Source organism: Aricia agestis, chromosome 7, assembly GCF_905147365.1.
Source record: "Aricia agestis chromosome 7, ilAriAges1.1, whole genome shotgun sequence".
Classification (NCBI taxonomy): Eukaryota; Metazoa; Arthropoda; class Insecta; order Lepidoptera; family Lycaenidae; genus Aricia; species Aricia agestis.
In genome coordinates this window covers 11,424,047-11,444,970 of record NC_056412.1, presented here as the reverse complement: position 1 = coordinate 11,444,970, position 20,924 = coordinate 11,424,047, and the positions used below count along the sequence as shown (strand labels likewise).

The 20,924-nt window shown below is 34.5% G+C and overlaps 2 protein-coding genes across 2 annotated transcripts; both read right to left on the bottom strand.

Annotated features, from left to right (window-relative positions):
• Positions 1-2,000: 2,000 nt before the first annotated feature.
• Positions 2,001-4,501, bottom strand: LOC121728929 (protein ANTAGONIST OF LIKE HETEROCHROMATIN PROTEIN 1-like). The gene is made up of 2 exons (XM_042117261.1): positions 3,985-4,501; positions 2,001-3,396 (listed from the first exon to the last, which is right to left on the bottom strand). The coding sequence occupies exons 1-2, from the start codon at positions 4,453-4,455 to the stop codon at positions 2,575-2,577; spliced, it is 1,293 nt and encodes a 430-aa protein (XP_041973195.1). The 5' UTR covers positions 4,456-4,501; the 3' UTR covers positions 2,001-2,574.
• A 7,085-nt stretch (positions 4,502-11,586) lies between these two features.
• LOC121728748 (CCR4-NOT transcription complex subunit 7-like) lies at positions 11,587-15,849 on the bottom strand. The gene is made up of 7 exons (XM_042116993.1): positions 15,589-15,849; positions 15,393-15,502; positions 15,182-15,295; positions 14,991-15,109; positions 14,596-14,753; positions 14,376-14,516; positions 11,587-11,823 (listed from the first exon to the last, which is right to left on the bottom strand). The coding sequence occupies exons 1-7, from the start codon at positions 15,709-15,711 to the stop codon at positions 11,713-11,715; spliced, it is 876 nt and encodes a 291-aa protein (XP_041972927.1). The 5' UTR covers positions 15,712-15,849; the 3' UTR covers positions 11,587-11,712.
• Between the last annotated feature and the right edge of the window lie 5,075 nt (positions 15,850-20,924).

The window sequence follows — 20,924 nt, the reverse complement described above, 5'->3', positions numbered from 1 at the left end:
TTGTTACAGGAGACGAAACGTGGATTTGTTGTTTTGAACCCGAAAAAGAACAGAAATCTTGTGAGTAGGTGTTTGAAAATGAGAACAAGCCAACAAAAGTGAGGCAGGCGAGAAACTTTGGTAAGAAAATGATCGCGTTTTTTTTCTGACCTACGGATCCCATCTGTACAATTCCACTTGGAGATCAAAAGAGTGTTAATGCTGAGTGGTATACTACCATTTGTATACCGAGGATATTAGAAAAGATTCGCGAAAGACGACCAAAAAGCCGCATTCTCCTACATCACGACAACGCCTCTTCACACACGGCCAACAATTAAACAAAGTCATTTTTAGGTTCCGAAAAATCACAACTCGTCACCCATCCTGCACATAGCCCCGACCTAGCACCCTGTGATTTCTGTATTTTTCCCAAAATTAAAGATTTAATGAGAGGTTTCACTTTTACCAACTCCGAAGAGGCATTGATAGCGTTCAATCAGCACGTAGAAAACATGCATTCAGATCTGTGGTCCTCCTGTTTTAAAAAAAGGGTTGGATCGCATAAAAAATGTTTAGAATGTAAAGGAGAGTATTTTGAAAAGCAATAAACATAATATTTTGATTATAACGTCGTTTTTTTAAGTTACCTACGCAAAACTTTCAGTGTGACCTACGTACTTAAATGTACTTACAAACATGGATAGCAAAAACAAAATTAAACTAAAATTAACTACTGACTAAACTATTGTAATTATAATAAAATAAAAATTGTTACACACACTAATAACTCAAACAATTTCAAATGAAACTTATAAACTTTCATGTTTCTAACTCAAGAAATGACGGACTTTCATTGAAACTTGCTACCCCAATTTCACCTCCTTGGGGGTAGAATTTCTAAAGACGCTTAAATACCTATCCATTTATTTTTAATCAGCAGTCCAAAAATAAACTTTCATGTTTTTAACTTAAGAAATGACGGACTTTCATTTAAACTTTCAACCCCTATTTCACCCCCTTGGGGGTAGAATTTTCAGAAACGCTTAAACACGTATCCAATAATTTTTAATCAATAACCCAAACATAAAATTTCATGTTTCTAACTCAAGAAATAACGGAGTTTCATTCAAACTTTCAACCCCAATTTCACCCCCTTGGGGGTAGAATTTCCAAAAACGCTTAAATACATATCCATTCATTTTTATTCAGTAACCCAAAAATAAAGTTTCATGTTTCTGACTCAAGAAATGACGGACTTTCATTAAAACTTGCAACCCTTATTTCACCCCCTTCGGGGTAAAATTTTCAAAATTCCTTCCTTAGTGGGTGTCTACTTAATAAAACAAGTCTACTCACCAAATTTCGTGGCTGTAACTTTTACAGTTTTTGCTCAGCGACGATGAATCAGTCAGTCAGTCAGGACATGTAAATTTTATAAGTATAGATAATAATCAATTAAACCAACGCGCTTTACAAACATCTCAAATGCTATCATCGCCTTGTAATGAAACAACTTCACTTTCTTCGTTATCATCTGATAAAAGATGTCTTTCAAGCAACAGGTCGACTGTCTGGATGAAATTCTTGGTGTTATTTTTAGACAACTTTGGACGAACGCAGAATGTGAGACAAAAAAATAAAATAAAATACGTTTATTGCAGACTATCACAGCCCATAGAGGTTAGTGTTAACAATAATCTTATTCCTATGTTAGTAAAAATATAAAGTTTTTATTTTTATTTAAGTATCTATATGCCGTATTTACGCCACGGTACCGGCGCACTGGGGACATGGACATGGACTTGCTCCCAGTGCGCCGCTATCGCGCCGTCGGCTTGCCCACATATCGCCTTCAGTATGCTGTTGTCACTCTCGCGAACCCTGTACATCAGTGACGCGGTACGCTTGCGTAAAACTGACGGAAAGTCGTCAGTTCTAGCGTCAGCGAACATGCCAGATGCACTGCAGTATCGCGGGAGCGCGAAACAAACAAATATGGATCAGAGCTTATTTGTTTAGCAACAAAGTTGAATCAACGTGTTGCGGAGTTGCTGTCAACATGTTGCTGGCAACACTGTGTGTTGCAGAGTTGATAACAGCATGTTGACAAGCTCTCGCTCGATGAGCGTAAACATCAGTTTAGCATCAAATGTTGACGTGTGTGGACGTGTTTGCAACAGTTTATAAACATGGCAGTAGTGTGGAGCAATGATAAAATAATGCAATTAATAGAATTATTTCAATCAAAATCATTACTATGGGATTCTTCTTTAAAAGAATACAAAGATAAAAACAAAAAGAACGATGCATTCGATGAAATTTCTCAAGCCCTAAATATATCCAAAAAAGACGTGGAAACTAAAATACATGTACTGCGTACTCAATTTACTAGAGAGAAAAAAAAGTTGTCGGCTATGAAAACTACAGGCAGCGGCGCAATAGAAAAATGCAAATGGATTTATTACGAGCCATTGGAATTTTTGTTATGTGGTGCAACCACTTCAGGTGAAACGGATACTATGAATAAAACAGTAAGTTGTTTTTGTATATAATTTTTACTGTACTATTTATTGTTTGTAAAATTATTTCAATTTACGCTATATTATTTTGCCATGGAACACTTCCCTCTGGACTTATAAAGTAATCGGCAAACTGTTCTCTAATACAAAAAGCTGATTGTGATGCAGGTCTGCCCCATCTTTGCAAATCGGTCATAGGAAGCGAACCTAGTTCCCTTCGCCATGAACCTTCTAATAGGTTACCTTCAGAGTCTTCAAAATCAAAAGTTTGTGGAGGTGTATATATTGATCTGGAAACTGAGTTACGTCTTAAGAAGTTATGTAAATATACACAAGCTATTACCACGAGTTCACAATTGGCTGGTTTTAACGGAATAGGTTTAGTGAATACACGGAACACCACACATAAAATGCCAAAAACATTTTCTATAATCCTCCTAGCTCTTGATAGTCTGTAATTAAATATACGTTTTTTGTTCCCATGTTCATGAATGCCAGGATATGGTTTCATGATGTTCTCCGTTAGCGCGAAAGCACTGTCACCTACAATGATAAATGGCATTTTTGGTCCGCCTTGGGTTATTGGTTCAGGACGTGGCAGTTTAAGTGAGTTTTCTAACAATGCATTATAAAACGGTGTTTTCTGAAATATTCCACTGTCGGATGATCGACCTTTAGCTCCACAATTTGCGTATATAAAGTTATAATTGCCATCTGCAATTGCCAGAAGTACTATGCTGAACTGATTTTTGTAATTGTAGTATTCACTTCCAGAATTATTTGGCGCCACAATCAAAACGTGTTTCCCATCAATGGCTCCAATGCAATGTGGAAAATTCCATCGTATTTCGAATTCGCGACTTATTTGTTTCCATTCCTGCTCCGAACTTGGAACCTACAAAATATAAAAAAAATAATAATAAGATGATAATTTACAGGTGGATAAAAACAATGCACATGAAAGTAATATGGAGTTAGAGCCATCTCAATCACCAAGGCCCACATCGAATGTTACAACATCTACATCTTTGAGGAAAAGAAATAAGACAGATGAATTAAGTGAAGTATTTGAGGTTTTGAAAAGTGCGAAAAAAAAGATGGATGAAAAGGAGAAGAAGGATTCATTTGATATTTATGGTGAATATATTGCTGCTGAATTAAGAAGTGTTAAAGATGACCGAGCCGTGACCCAGGCACAGTACCATATTAATAATATCCTGTATGAGTTAAAAATGGGACGATATATTTCTTATGGATATCAAACGGCATCTTCTCATCCATCATCAACACCAAATAATGTCCAGGAAATTGAGAGACAGGAAACCAGTAGACTAGATGCAACACAAGACGAAATAGAAGATTCGGCTATACTAAACTTAGTTAACTATCTCAGTGATGAATCAACACAATAGCATATACTGTCTTTTTGTATTTTTTTTATAATTAAAATACTTCATTACACAAATAGTGTTTTGGTACCTACCTTGACATATCCTGATAGTGAGTTAATTAGTTCTTGACATACATGTGGTATTATTTTACTGATCAATTGTTTTGATACTCTGAATGTATATGAAAGAGAACTGTATGAATCTCCAGTTGCAAGATATCGTAATGTAATAGCCAGCCTCGTTTGAGGTGAAACTGGCTGACGAATATTTGTTTCCCTTTTGACTATTGACGGACCAATGATTTCCAGAAGATGTTCGAAATCTCTTTTCGACATTCTCGTAAAGTTAATAAATGATCCATCTGTCATTCTGAGGTCACTCATCAAATTTTCTCTTTGCAGAAGATAGTTTCGAATCCACCATCTTTTTCTCTTTTTTTTATTAGAAATTCTATACATCAGATACAAAGAACACAACAACACTACTTCCTCGGGCAACATTTTAACGCAGACTGGCGTGTGGACAGCCAATATTGATTTAAACAATGTTTCCAGCAGCATCATCAACAATGTTGATCAACTGTTGCTAAACAAATGTTTACCATGAATACGGGGCTTTAAAAAGTTGTGCAACAAATCTTCATTAGTTTCTGCTCGACTCGTCTTTCTAGTATGCATCTCTCTAGTATTTCTAAATTCTTTATTCCTTGCCTCTGAAGCTTCTTCGTTGTTGCACAACTTTTTAATAAGCTCTAATCCATATTTGTCTCACATTCGTCCAAAGTTGTCTAAAAATAAACACCAAGAATAGGCTACTTGACCTCATTTTTTTCTTTATGCTAATCGCTTCATAATCATTCATTATAGCAAAAAAGCTAATATTTTAATATTTTACACAGCAGAAACCCATAAAAATGTTAATTGAAAAATATGCCTTATAAATGGCGCCGAAAACACTGTCCGCCATAGTGTGACGTCATACGTTTTGTATTTTAAGCTCTCTTTTATTGAACATTTTTTTATATGCTAAATGTACGCGTCTAAAAGTGCCCAAAAATTATAAAAGAATTAAATAAGAAATCAGAAATCATTTGTAATGTTGAAAACTTTTGGAGAAAAGTTTTGGCTATTTCATTTCCCGTCTACAATAAATAGGGATAATTTATAAAACTGATGTTTTATTTGAATTATTTAAGAAAATATATTTTACAAATCTTTCTAGGCTTATTTTTATTATTTATGTACAAATAAACTTACATATAACGAGCGCGATAAATAAAAGATATTAAATTACGTATAGAATGATGTCACATCCAATTCGGAAGTACGCAAAAGCGTTTTCGTCAGTACAAATCCTATTTTCATAAAATCATATTTTCAAATCGACTTTATTTTTCAATCATAAGCTTTTATTTGATGATAATGGTGAAATACGGTTTCCTAGGCCAAGTTTTACTAGAAATATGTATTTGTTCAATGAAATTGAATATAGGTCAAGTAGCCTATTTCATCCAGACACAGTCGACCTGTTGCTTGAAAGACATCTTTTATCAGATGATAACGAAGAAAGTGAAGTTGTGTCATTACAAGGCGATGAAGCATTTGAGATGTTTGTAAAGCGCGTTGGTTTAATTGGTCATCATTTATTATTGTTTATTTATAAATTTCATTTAAAATTGTTTGAGTTATTAGTGTGTGTAACAATTTTTATTTTATTATAATTACAATAGTTTAGTCAGTAGTTAATTTTAGTTTAATTTTGTTTTTGCTATTCATGTTTGTAAGTATATATAAGTATTGTTGCTTTTTACCGACTTCCAAAAAGGAGGAGGTTATACGTTCGGCTGTATGTATCTTTTTTAAGGACTCGTTTTATAAGTATATTATACTATAAGTACCCATACAATTACCGTAATTATTTTTTTCGCCTTAAAAAATCATTTTTGTACAAAACTTATTAAGGATTTATTGTTACTCTTTAGGAAATCTATCGAATAGTATTTTTTTCCACACTTAAAAAGTTAGTAAAATTATTTCAAAATTTTAAAACCCTCTACTGCAAAAGGCTGCACGAAAATTTTCGTATTTTTTTTTTCTTAACCTTACATACCACTAGAACTTTACTTGTTTCAAAAATTAACCAGAATGACCTAGTAGTTTTTGCAAAAAATCTGTAACATTTTAATAATTATTTTTTTTCACCTTAAAAATACATTTTTATAAAAAACTTAATGAAGATTTATTGTTGCTCTTTAGGACATCTTTCGAATAGTATTTTTTCCACACCTAAAAAGTTAGTAAAATTATTTCAAAATTTTGAACCCCTCTACTGCAAAAGGCTGCACGTAAATTTTCGTAATTTTTTTCTAAACCTTATATACCACTAGAACTTTACTTGTTTCAAAAATGAACCAGAATGACACAGTAGTTTTTGCAAAAAATCTATTTATAGATTCTTCCCCATACTCCCCACCGTAATTATTTTTTTTCACCTTAAATATACATTTTTATAAAAAACTTAATAAGGATTTATTGTTACTCCTCTTAAAATCTATCGGATGGTATTTTTTTCCACACCAAAATCGAACTTTTTTGCGAATGTCCACTATTTAGCGATTTCGGACCACTGTGCGGCGCACGTATTTATTACTTTGACTACGTGGGTCAACGTTTCCATTGCAGCGCACGCTATGCACACGTTACTCACGACTCAACAGTCAACTGTAGCACAGCACAGTTATGAATCACACGTCTTGTGGAACTCACGCATTTATAATCTTAAAAAATGGTATTGGAATTTAGTTTGCTAGACAGTTCGTCAGACGATGAATTCGAAAGTGAGATCGATGATCTTATATTAAGAGCGTTTACGTCGTACGCATAATTTCAAGTTTCATGTAATTCAGTGCACTTTTATTCACACAGAAGCAAGTGCGACTGTGTGCGTGAGTTGGTTCATTATAGTCAAATCAAAAGATTTTGATCCGTGCGGAATGCGGATGCAATGTCGATGCGAGTCGATTTATTATTATTGATTATGATTTACCATTAAATTTTAGCATACTATTACTACCATAGACTTAATAGGTATATACTGTCGTATAGACCACCTGATAACCCGAAAATGCGTGACCATTTTCGATCTGTCAATGTGTGCGTGTGCTAGTGATGTATATTTTACTATGGATAGTATAGTATTTTGCTATCGATAGTATAGTCCGTTCGAGTTATTTTACCTGAGGTTCTATAAGAAATAAATAATATGCAACTTTGACAGATTTTATATTTCAAATAAGGTATCATAAATTTTAATTGGCAAAAAAAGGTGACGATTGAAAAGTAGATACACATTTTCGTTTGGAATTATTTTTCAATCGTCGGATATGTTATGACATGAGGTTCTTATAGGGGTAAATAATATACACATAACACATTATAAAGTTACTTATTTATTACTCAGGTAAAATCTATCTGGTAAATCAGCCCTTACATTGAAAGTAAACGTTGAAAGTAAACAACACACATAGTATATTATATTTTATTCTTAAATTAAATACATATCATAAAATATAATAATATTTTTTTTACAATTATTTTTAACCGACTTCCAAAAACGAGGAGGTTAGACGTTCGGCTGTGGATATATTTTTTATGTATGTTCAACGATGACTCCGCCGTTTGTGATCCGATTTTCAAAATTTTTCTTTTGTTGTACATTGTATTGTTCCGAGTAGGTACCATGTTCACAAAAGTGGTGGTCTGGTGATGGAAACCATGAGAAATCGAGGTGACTCCTTGATATTCAAATAGGAACATATGGTTATTTTGAATTTATATGATGTATTTTGACAACATTTTTTTGTAAACATTTTTTTAAGCTTTTTGCATTAAATATCAATATAATTAATAATAAGGTTTTAAAATAGGTACATTAAAAAAATCAATAATTATTTTTTTCTGAAATACTCAATTACGGGACCAGACTGATGTGTTGTGAAGCATTCATAAATAGCTAGCGACAGCCAGACTTTTGTCATTTAATAAAAGCTGAAAGTTTGCCTGTTTCTGACCTCTACAGAGGTAAGAATGACCAGCAACTATGGAGTTTCGGTCGCGACTCGTGGTTACTTAAGGAGGTATCCAGTTCTGAAGGTCTACCTGACCTTCGAGAAAGAGTAAAGCTCAATATCATAGTTTGTATTCTTCGCAGTTAGTTGAGGAATCTCGTCTTCTAGTGCTGGACATCTTTGACAGTTGTTTGCCACTGCCAGACATCCTCATGACTCAAAGTCTAATACTTTAAGAAGGTTTAATACCAGATATAGCTGAATCTTCAGTCTGCCAGAATATTTGAAAATTTTGGAACTGGCACCGACTTCAAAATTATGAAGATTGAGTACAGAAATAGTTGATTTTTAGCCGAATTCGGAAAAAGGCACTATTAGATAGGAAAAATTATTTAATACTTTTTAGTTCATATAATATGGATGTTATTATTGTTTTTACTTTGGAAGTCGGTTTTAATTTTTTTGTTAAAAATAATAATTTCACTCTTTTTAGTTTTTTTAAAATCTTTATTTAAATAAAGGGCTTTTGCCATACATGGCATGCCAGCCCCATTGTATCTTATAGGTATGATTAACAATTAATTAAATATCCTATACAAACACACTGCCGCATCACTTGCAGGTGAGGATATTATGCTTACATACCAACATAAATCAGTAATACTAACCTTAAATTTATCAATTAACTCCTTCCTTTCATCCGCACCTTTCACACATCTCTTTTTAGTTACTTACCTAGTAAACCGTCGCGTATATATAAGTATAGTACCGTACTATACTTACGTAGAATAACACACCTGCATATTATTCTACGTATCTTATTAGTTATTACAATTTGTTAACAGTCACACATACAAAATATAATATCAGCTGCAGATAATTTTAAACAATACCACAGAATAGATAATAGTACAAGTACATTACATTTAAAAATATTATCGAAGCAACTTACTTCTCAGAAGTAATGTCAAATGTGTGCCTTACGCTCTGGAGTTGGTTTGTTATGTTAAATTTTTGTGACATTGGTGACCCTGTCGTGGTAATGATGATGCTGATGATGAATGTAATTTGCATAGTAGCATATGCTTTCAGTTCTTAAAACAACGCCTAAACCCCCAAACTTGTATCTATAAGGGATCCGGAGTTCTCTTAGTATCTTCGGAACCATAGTATACCTCGGTACAAAATCTTGCGTTTTGGTAGCATATGCTTAGGATGCTTCTTATAAAACCAAAATCACTATATGTTTTCATATAAATTTCGAGGAGTTCCCTTGATTACTCATGGTTTCCATCATCAGGTCATCACTTTTGTGAAAATGGAACCAAATTGGAGTGAAACCTCATACAACAAAACAAAAATTTCAAAAATCGGTTCACAAACGGCGGAGTAATCGTTGAACATACACAAATAAAAAAAAAAATATATATATATCCACACCCGAACATATAACATCCTCCTTTTTGGAAGTCGGTTAAAAATGTCCGGCACTGGAAGAAGTGATTGCTACACTTACTGTAAATAATATAAGCTATGAAATTCAGCTTTACTCTTCCTCGAAGGTCAGGTAGACTATCAGAACTGGATACCTCCTGGTAATCGCGACCAAAACTCCATAGTTGTTGGTCGTTCTTTTCTCTGTAGAGGTCACAAACAGGCAAACTTTCAGGTTTTCTTATAGCTTTCAGCTTTGCAGATAGATATGATTTAGGCATGAAACTAGCACATATTATTCTATTAACTGTACTAAACTTCGGAAGTCGGTCAAAAATACTGCTATTCAAATACAATTCAAGGTACCTACCTTTTCTGCGTGTTGGTTTTCACATTCATCTCTTTCCGTTATTGTTTCTTCAGTTGATTTACTTTTATATTGCCTGAAATACAAACAGAAAGCACACAAAACATGTTATTTGTAAGACTAAGTAAGTAATTAAATGAAAAAATAAGTTGAAGTAAGGATAACAGTGATAATTATAGCAACATTTTGGCCTCTCTTGCCTTTTCCAAACTTTCCAAATTTTCTGCATTTTTGCGTTTTCTTTTCTTTGCTAAAAACATCTTCATTTTGTTTCCCATTAGTTCTGTAATGTAATGTATTTTAATAGTAAAATTATTTTCCGCCATAAAAAATACATACATAAAATATAATATATTACTTACCAACAAAATAAAATATTTTTCTTACCAAAGAACCAAGATTTTTCGATCGCGCTATAAATGTTCACTAGTCTGGTATGCGCGACAAGGGTCAACAAAGGTCATGCGCAGCACGGAGCGATACGTACTTCCTTCAGCAAGCCTCGCGGCGGACTAATTTGAATTGCTTTGCGCGCAGCGATTTATAGTAGTTTTAAATTAATATTTGTAGAAAAAAAATGACAAAATATTTGTTGATTTTTAAAAAGTATGTTTTTAATTAAAGTGTTCTTCTATCATATGAAGCTATTATTATATTGAAATAAGTAAGCTAAATAGGTAAAAATAAGGTTTTAAATTCTTGATATTTCTCATTCTTTGAATTGAAATTTCTTATAGTTATATAACAAAATGAAACATTTTTTTCTACTAACTATTTGCTTAAAGATCATGTCAATAGGTTATTATTTTTTTCTAATTAGATCTGTCGCTGGTTTCGTAAATTAAAAGCTTCGAAACTGATACTAAAACGGAATTTAAGAAAACCTCTGTTAAGGTATCGAGATTTAATGTACAAATACTCTAAAAATCGTATTTTTTTCTCTACTAACTATAAGGACAGTGAAATTTCCTATAAAAATAAGTAATCAACATTTTTATAAAGATAAGTGGTTGATGACTTATTCAAGTTTGAAAAGTACAGTTTTAAGCCAAATTGAGCGTGAACGGCGTAAACGCTCTTAAACCTTAAATAATTCAATTCTGGTTAGTAAATCATAAATACTCAATTAAAAGTAAATTAATTTTACTGAGTATTTAGTCTGGTCTGAGTAAATACTACTGTGCTTACCCATCCCTAGTCACTCCCATCCTACACCTTCCGTGTATCCCGTGCACAGCATGCGTAGCGTAGCCTGCGTTGAGCTATGTGTAATGTGTGCACCATATTCGAGCTAGCTACGGGAGTCAATTCGTGCGTAGCGTGTCCGTGGGTTGCAATGGACGCAGTCACATATTATATTTTCTTGCAAAGCGAAGCTTCGCACGTGCGTAGTCTCTCCGTGCGCTACGCTGGAATAGCGCCTTAAATTTCGTCAGTAAATAATACTTATCTAATATCTATGGACGCTGCACACCATGTCCAAGTCTGTCTGGCCCTGTGCAAAGGGACGTACTAGGCAACGGTAAATTAAATACGTTTATACTATACCGAATTTAAGATTTTTACTATACATAATATATTTAGTACATATTATTATATATTATCCATAAGGAACATTAACAACGAAAAAAAAATATATTTCGTCGGCGGGATTTGTACCCCCGACCCTTCATTTATACACACGCGAGCGTGCGCCCGCGCGAGTTTTAGCGTTGGCCCTTTATAATATACAAACCCTGCAAAACAAAAGCTATTGTTCAGATTATAGAGTAATAAATATTACTAACTCTACTCATAAATCATACTACAAAAATAAAAAGAATATTTGAAGCACCACTTTATTCTTTTTTAACATGTCAATAATCATAAATCTATGCATTGCACACTTCAGGTACATAAAAATCACAATATTGAAATTAAGTATTTATTAAATTAACTATACAATGTTTAAAATCAAGATGAATTATCATTATCGACGTCCTGAGAGTTGTTTCCGTTAGGAGATGGTGCTCCTAAACCATACAAATGACCGCTTGTACTTTCAATGTTGCCGTCGAAAAATATCTGAAAAGTAGAAAATATAGTTCTTGTTTTAATCATAATTCATAAATCATCTCTTCGGGACATTTGAAGGTTGCATGAAAATTACCAGTTATAATTATTACTAAATGTAGAGTGACATAAACTTGTATGTACAATACTAATAATTACAGTAATTATAATTTATAATAATTACGCGAATACAATTTCATGAACATTCTGTTCAAGTTATTTGAATTTTTTTTAATGGAATTGCATAATTATTATAATATTAACCACGGAGCTTATACAGAGAGGAGGTATGGTAATCAAATTTCCTTAAGGGGGTGTCAAGCTCCGCCCACTTTTTCATATTTCACCTATCGTGTAAAAGCAAAACTACTAGCTTAGGTCGATGTTGATGTTACTAGTAGTTCAGCTATCTTACACTAGATGTCAAAATCCTTAAATATTATGGGACGTACTCAGAACTTTAAAAAATGTATATTAATTATAATAAGGTCAATCATTAAATTGGGTTAGAATTTTGACCGAATTTTTAATGTAAAATAAGAAGACAAACGAGTAAACGGGTCACCTGGTGGAAGAAACTTTCGTAGCCCATGGACACTCGCAATATCAAAAGAGCTGCAGGTGCGTTGCCGGCCTTTAAAGAGGTAATAGGGTAGGGAAGGGAATGGGGTGGGTACTAGGTAATAGGTAAGTACTCTTTTTCAAAAATTCGAAGAAAAAAATTTTAATCAATTACCTACGGCTGGCCAAATGTCAGCACGCGTCAACATTAGCAAACAAAACTGTCATTGCGATACTTAACCGATTCAATGCGACGCACATTTTTGAAGACTTTCAGTCGTGGCGGCACACAATTTTCTCGTGACAGGTTATCCGTGTCATACGCCATAGAAGTAGATGACACGGCTACCGTGTCACCCGCCACGTTCAAAACGGTTTATTGTTTAGTTAAGCCCAAACCATTGATGTTAACGGAAGGCTACGTTGTTTTGAGTTGACTTCGAGTAGTTTTATTAAGTGTTAACCTGAAAATGGCAGGTAAGCGATTTTTTTACAGATGTTGCAAACCTTATGTAGGTTTCAAAGTTAGAATAATGAGTAGGTATACTAAATATAATCGGGGTTTCCGATGTATTATTATACGTTCGTAGATAAATTTAAACAAGTTCGTTGTTAACTTTTTTAACCGACTTCCAAAAAGGAGTAGAGTTCCAGTAATAAAGCTCATAGGTACTAGACCACAACTTAGATTAAAACAAAAATCGTTAGTGGATTAGAATACTTTGATGTCAACGCATTACGTGGAAAATTAAGACGGTTTTGTTCGGAGTAAAACCTTCTAAAGTGTAATTTAAGGGAGATACAATCGCTTTCTAAATGACACGGCTCACGTGTTAAAAACGTTAAAAACCCATAAGACGCGGCTGCCGTGTAATCCGCAATTAATGCACCTTTAAAAAAGGTTGACGGCCCCTACGTTTTTTTAATTCACAGAATATTATGAGGCGAAGCCTATAGGCTTGTTCTAGAAAATTAAGATGATTTTGTTCAGAGTAGAACCTTCTAAAGTGTAATTTGAGGGAGATATAATAGTTTTTTAAATGACACGGCTCACGTGTCATACGCCACACGTTAAAAACATGTATGACACGGCTACCATGTCATCCGCACTAAATCGGTTAATAAAAAAATAATTCTGAATACAGCCCTGGATATTTGTTACGTTTCAAATAGTTATCATAGATGACGACAGATGGTGGTTTATAAGTAGTATAATAATAAAAGCTATATAACTACGGTTTTAGCTATTAAATGTCTTTAAGTCTAAGTGTATAACAGTTACCAGTATTCAAGTATGATTATTCCAATAAACTTATGCAAAATTATACGCATTTACGTCTGTATTATCTTTCAAAGGTTTGGCCATCTAGTGTCAAGTAGTATAATTAACACTGAAATCTGAAATGTTCTAGAACTTTTATATTTAAATTACATTTAAAATTATTTACAGATGCAATGTGATGTTATTTATATTATCAGAATGTCTGTCTGAGTAACTTTGACATTGTAAAACACAATACTTCATCCTTTCGTTGTTAAAAACGTAGAAAACACCAATTTATTGGGAGTCTCGTTACGTGTGCACTTGACAAACGCTGAAAGTGTACTGACTTAATCCCCGCCCACAATGATGACGTCAGGACCTAGTTGAAAATCACAGTGCACAGTTGCTTAGGCCAGCTCCTCTTTGTATGAGCTCCGTGATATTAACGTAATTAAATGAGGAGGGTAAGTTTTTCTTCCTTTAAAGCCAACATCCTAAATTTTACCAGCCTACTATCTTTTTATTTTCAATAATAATTGAAACAAAAAAAATACTTCAAATTATTTCCCATGAAAGTACCATTCAAATATCTTCTTTCTAACAAAAAAAAAAAAGGTTCATAATCAACATAGTCCTTACTTATATCCTTTCTTAAAAGTTTATGTTTTGAACACACAATATATTATAATCATCTTTTACTCTCCTCTTGAACTTTTATATCATCCAGTCCAATACACACCTCTTTAATTTTGAAGAATGCCATGCCTGTGAGGTGTGAGTCGGAGCCGGCCTGGTGTTGAGGACCAACTCGCCGCAGCTCCAGCTGGTCCGCTACTTCCTGCAGGCCACCTTTAAGGCTTTTACATAGTTTCATGAGATACTGTAAAATTATTACCTTATTAGGATTGCGATTGTAAAATTAAAAATAAAGCAAATGCTACAAATTTATTTTTTCTTACCTTGACATCATAAACATTAGGAAAATATAAGCGTAGTGTCTCAAAGAAATCATTCTCTTCTAGTGGTAAGTTTTGATCGGTTAATATCTTCAATAAATATCCAAAATCATAGCCAGAATGAAAACTTAGCCAGTTTATATCATCCATTAAAACAATACCTAAAGAAATAAATTGATTAGTATCCTCTCTTTAATATAAAAATAAACATTTAAATCTTAAAAAAAAATTTTGGAAAAACCTTTTATCACCATACAGAACTATTTCAAATGACGTTACCTTACTGCTTTTGACAATTTAAACTTTATACTATGTACTGCTGGGCCTGCTGTTTTTAAAGAATCATTACATGATGTAAAATTTTTCATAATCTCAAACATTATAATAATTTAACATACCTGAAGTCATCAACAACTCTGCAAACTCAATGGGTTCAATCCCATGTTCCATGTGCTCCCTGAATTGAAGTCCAGAATTTTGAAGTAGATCTATTGAATCCTGTGCGTACATGTCTTCTCTGGTAAAATTAAAACTGTTTTAACTTACTATTAAACAATTAAAATTAAATACAGCTACAATAATTACATACTGTAAATTAAATTTAAAATTGAATTGCCATGTAGTACATCCTGGCGGAGTTCTCCCATTTTCATCCATAAATGTTAGTCCTAGTTGAATAATCCTCAGTAGGTCTACATTGCACCTAAAAGAATAAAATAAAAAAGATGATAATAAAAGAGATGATAAATTATTGGAATATAATCATTGGGAATAAAAGACCTCAATATAATTAATTATACCTAAGAAGTTGGTATTGGTAATCTGCTGTAGATCGGAATTCTCCTATGGGTCTCGCTACAACTCCTGGAAATTCTGTATCCATCGCAACCCATTGAAACTTCTGAACGACCTTTAAAAAAATACACCTTTGTACGTCTTGTGATTTGTGAACAACAAAACCTTTGTTACATTTAATCTTAATAAAATCGCTAATACCTTACGTATTACTTGAAACTCTTCGTGAAGATTATGATTCCACACATTTTTTATTGTGCACTCATCTTTGTTTGGCAAAAAATTAATTAAATTAAGATTTACCGTCGGCATCTGTAAACTCATATTGTAATGTTGTGCGAATTTGTCGTGTCCGTAGTTGTGAGCGTTTTAATAGGATGGAGTTTTACAACTATGGAGCTAAAAAGCACAATTTTTTATTTAATATTTCCCGTGAAATTAACAAAAATTTGAGATTATCGCCGGATATAAATTATGAACCACAGATTACTAGTATATATTTGTAGAACTCTTGACATTTTGTCTTGACAGTTGACATACCTAATGTGTCAGCTGTCAAAGTCGTATTTTTTTTTTAGTAAAATAGCCGTAGTCTGTAGACGATGCACAGTAGCTTGCGCGAGTACTTGCGCAGGTACTTGCGCCAGCGTTCAAACGTAAAAAGATCACGCGAAGTAGCTTTGTATAGTGCCAGTGCATAGTAGGCAACCATGGACAAGCGTATTATGGTTTTGAATAAACTTTTTAAGTGCCTAATTCAAGAGCTAAATGGAGTGATAGCAGAGGAACTGATGCAGGAAATACAGAATTTAGAAAAAGGAAAACGATTGTGGGTGAGAAAATGGATTGCAAGAAGGAAATTACTTGGGGGGTCAAATTTATTAATGCGAGAACTAGCTTTGGAGGATGCAAAAGAATACCAGAAAATTATGCGTTTGACAATAGAAAATTTCAATTTTTTATTGAATAGAATCGACTGAACAAACAGACTGAACTGGCGCTAGTACTGGCGCTAGTACATGGTCAACGCATGTTCAAACGATGACCAGTGAAGTAGCGCGGGGGTGAAGTAGACGGAGCGGGGGCAAATGAGTCGCACTTGCGCGAAGACCAAAGCGAGTGCTACTAAGCAACTTGCACTCGCACTTTCACTAAGCAAAATGCGTTCACACGATGAAAATATATGCTTAGTATTAGTATTTGCGCAAGCTACTGCGCATCGTCTGCAACGGGCTTAAGTTCAAATAATTCCTAACTTGTGTAAAGTAATATTTTAGTCCATAATTTTTGTCATGGTGTGTCGGGGGACCGCCAAGTAAACTAGAACCTACAACCGCCAAGTCGCTGGTTACCTATCTTGATTCAGAATGAATGATCGCGATGACGCTGTGAATTGATCCTTAAACTTGTTATGTGAAATCAAACATCTACATTAGCGGTCCCCCGACACACCTTAACAACAATTATGGACTAAAATATTACTTTACACAAGTTAGGAATTATTTGAACTTAAAGGCAGTAAATATTATTTCATTACTTTTTAAAGTTGTTTTGGCGGGGGTTTTTTTTCTTAATTTAATTTTATTTCATACTTTTTAAACTTGTGTTGGTTATAGTGCAGAATAAATCCTATCAACAGAATCATATTCTCATGATTACCATCTAAGGCATCTATCAATGTCCTTTTCGATGAGGCCGTTAATATGAGCCCAAACATGAAACCTCCACTTTGGGTTTATACGAAGCTCGATTCCTATAGAATCCAGGTGATGTTGCAGCAGCAGCATGTGAATATTTACTGTTTATACTTTATCTACTTCTTACTGGTTGTCGCAATTAAAATGCGCCCAAACACGAAACCTCTCCTCTTAGTTGGCGAGGAGTTGGATATCCTATTGATTACCAGGCGATGCTGCAGCACCAGGTCAACTTTCTATTATTATGTGTATACGTATATTGTATATTCACAAATGTCACGAACTAGAATGAAATATAAAACCCATCAAACGACTACAAGTTGCTAACGGCCTTTCATGAACCAGATAAACCCTAATTGTCCAGCACTGAGCAGGCTGATGATGATGAATTATAGCTAAGAACACTCTCGATCATGTCAGCTTTCAAACAAAAAAAAAACTAGATCAAAATCGGTCCACCCGTTTGGATGCTACGATGCCACGGACAGACACACACACAGACAGACAGAACACCTACCGTTACAGGGTTAATAAAATTCGGTGTCCAGTAACAATTAAGTACTTATATAAAAAAAAAAACAAATTAAACATGCCCGGTAGCCGGTAGGTGAGACACAAAATTTATAAGGTCGTGGTAAAGTGCCTACTCGACTGTCACTTATGGACCGTAGGGCTACTCTCCTGGAATATTCGTGTGAAGCTGGGACGCTGGAGGTACTGCTTCCTCACAGCCGCAGCGTTGAATTGAAGTTGACCAGTAGCCCTAGCACGGTGACCAGTGGAAATGCGAAAGTATAGACAAACTGTGGAGATATGGTGGAGATAAACCTAAGGTGTCGTTCCAAACTTTTTCGTTCCGAAAAATTCAATTAAAATTCTGCTTTATGACAGACTATAGTCACAAACTGTGGAGATAAACTTAAGGTGCCGTTCCGATATTTTTTCGTTCCGAAAAATTCAATTCAAATGCCACTTTATGACAGAATATAGTCATAAAAATTCAAATAACATCCTACTTTATGACATACATATACTATAGTCTGTCATAAAGTGGCATTTTAATTGAATTTTTGTCGGTTGCGTTTAGCCGCGGTAAAGATCGGAACGGTACCTTAAGTTTATGTCCACAGTTTGTCTATACTTTCGCATTTCTTCTTTTCGCCGTGCTAGCACTACAGGAAGGAGCGTGCGACGGCCGACGCAGTCAAACAAATGTGGAGCAGTGATCCCCTAAGACGGGGATTTCTCCAATTAAATTATCTCAACTAGATTAATATGAACTATTAGAAAGTTAATGTAGCAAAATATGCGTACATTAATAAATAAAATAATTTATTTAAGCATTGGAAACAGGCCTCGAGTCGGTTTTCTTTTCATCTCCCCAAATCAAAGCAGGAAACCTCAGAACCAATCTTTCAAAACGTCAAACTTATAACACCCCTCTTTTTTGTTGGGGGTTAAAAATATATAAAATGTAACACCGAAATAGGAGTGGAGCCGGAAAATGTTAACATGAGATTAAAGAGAGACTACGGGGCATACAAATTTCTTATTCCGAAAGATAAATTACACATATTTATGGATGAAAACCTGTGGCCGGTAGGAGTTCGTTATCGCAGATTTATTAACTTTAATAAACCTCGTAATGCGGACAGTGATAGAAAGACAAAAACAAGCGATGTGAATTCAATTATTGTAAACAGTGAATAGACAATATTATAATTATGAATATAAACATTCACGATAATAATTCATTAATGAACTTGTACAGTTTTAACTGTAACGGCCATTCCCAATATTTGATCTATCTCTGGTTTTGCCCTACAAGAGATAGGAATAGCTCACAATTGACATAAATTATATGTCTCTAATGTCTAATGTGAGCTATTCCTATCTCTAGTAGGGCAAAACCAGAGATAGATCAAATATTGGGAACGGCCGTAAGTCATTCAAACGATCGATAGACTGCATTCGGTCGATGAGTAAAACTGCTCATATAATAGCTCTGCAGGAGACCTGGCTGATGCCACACGAAATCTCCGACCTAAGCACTGTGAGTGACCAGTTCTGTTACTTCGGGAAGTCGTCGGTCGATACAGATGTATTACTAAGTGGTCGGCCGTATGGTGGTGTCGCGTTATTATGGCGAAAAAACTTATTCGAGACTGTATCGGTTATTAAGTGTAAAAGTAGTCGTATTGCTTCGATTAAAGCATCCGTTTTGGACAGATGTATGTTGTTTTTAAGTATTTACATGCCTACCTGATGATGATGATGCTCCTCGCATGACAATTTAACTGAATTTATCGAGTGCCTCAGTGAAATTGTGGCTATAGTGGAAAATGAAAATATTGATACTGTGTATATGCTGGGAGATTACAACGCTCACCCCGGGAGATTATTTGGTAAGGAATTGTTAAATTTTTGTTTGGAAAATCTTTGGATTTGTGCCGACATTAATAAGTTAGGTAGCAATTCTGGTTCATAGACATATACAAGCGATGCTCACGGTACTGGTTCGTGGCTCGATCACTGTTTGACTACTGAAGCTGCTTGGATAACTGTGAAATCGGTAAAAATTCATAATGACGTATTTTGGTCAGATCATTTCCCTTTGGAGATCAAATGCGATTTAGGTCTAGTTCGGCGTAGAAAGCTACCAATTTCTGATAGTTTTATAATTAATAAAATTATATGGGGTGAGCGAGATTCAAATCAAACTAATATATTTAAGGATGTTTGTAATAAAAATTTAAGTGTAATTCATTTTCCATCGGAATTAAGTAAATGTTGTGATGCGTTGTGTAACAATATAGAACATAGGGATGTAATTGATAATTTATATACTTAAGTCTATTATTAATGTTTTGTGTGAGGCCTCCGTGAGTAGCTATAATGGACGGGATAATCGTTTCGGTACTGTTAGAAGACGCGGTCGTGTAGTACCGGGATGGAATATGCATGTGCGTGATGCTCATAGGGTGGCGCGACAAAAATTTATTTCCTGGATATGGTACGGTAGGCCGAGAGGCGGCCCTGTCTATAAAGAAATGGTTGAGGCCAAAAAAGTATTTAAGGCGAAACTTCGTTTTTGTCAAAATAATAATGAACAAATTAAGATGGACATTTTGGCAAATACTCGTAAATTTAAACAAAAAGATTTCCGTGGCTTTTGGAAAACTACTAAGCAGCTCAATTCGAAATCGGGTGTTCCGGTGAGCGTTGATGGTATAACATAGCTATAGTAATTATTTTGTTTGTCACGGCCCCCCCGGCCCCCGCGCTTTTATTTGTGTCTGTTGACTGTTACCAATGATATTCTATGTTACTAACGTAACTAGATTGGAAGTTTACGGTAGCAAAAATTACAATCAATGAGTTTCTAAAATACTAGAGTAGCAATGTCTTACAAAAGATTCTCAGAAATGCGTAACCACTTTTTTGTTCAAAAGACAAAGTCAAGTCATATATTCGTTATGTCATTATGTATGTGAGATATGCCTGCAGGCATCTTCGAAGTGGCAACGCGTTGCTACCGTAAACTTCCAATCTAGTTACGTTAGTAACATAGAATATCATTGGTTACAATGTACCCAAACCACGATCGAGTGTTATGAAATGTGGAGGCATAGTGGAGGTGCTACATTTTGAGTGGCGAAAGTTTCCGCGGAACCCAGAGACTGTACGAGCAAGAAAGTTTTCCTCGTCTTCGTAACAGCTGATTGATGATTCTCGAATGCAGCAGCTGTACCCTGAATCTGAATCGCGAAACAATCAAAGACTCGGATTATGGACAGTTCGCACTTCGCAACACACACGCCTAGCTAGCCTCGAAGACAA

Coding starts and splice junctions, on each gene's coding strand:
- LOC121728929 (XM_042117261.1), bottom strand. CDS start 4,455: ATGATGCTGCTGGAAACATTGTTTAAATCAATATTGGCTGTCCACACG. Junction 3,397..3,984: donor CACTATCAGGATATGTCAAG/GTAGGTACCAAA, acceptor TATATTTTGTAG/GTTCCAAGTTCGGAGCAGGA.
- LOC121728748 (XM_042116993.1), bottom strand. CDS start 15,711: ATGAGTTTACAGATGCCGACGGTAAATCTTAATTTAATTAATTTTTTG. Junction 14,517..14,595: donor CTAATGTTTATGATGTCAAG/GTAAGAAAAAAT, acceptor ATAATTTTACAG/TATCTCATGAAACTATGTAA. Junction 11,824..14,375: donor CATTCTTCAAAATTAAAGAG/GTGTGTATTGGA, acceptor TCTACTTTTCAG/ATATTTTTCGACGGCAACAT.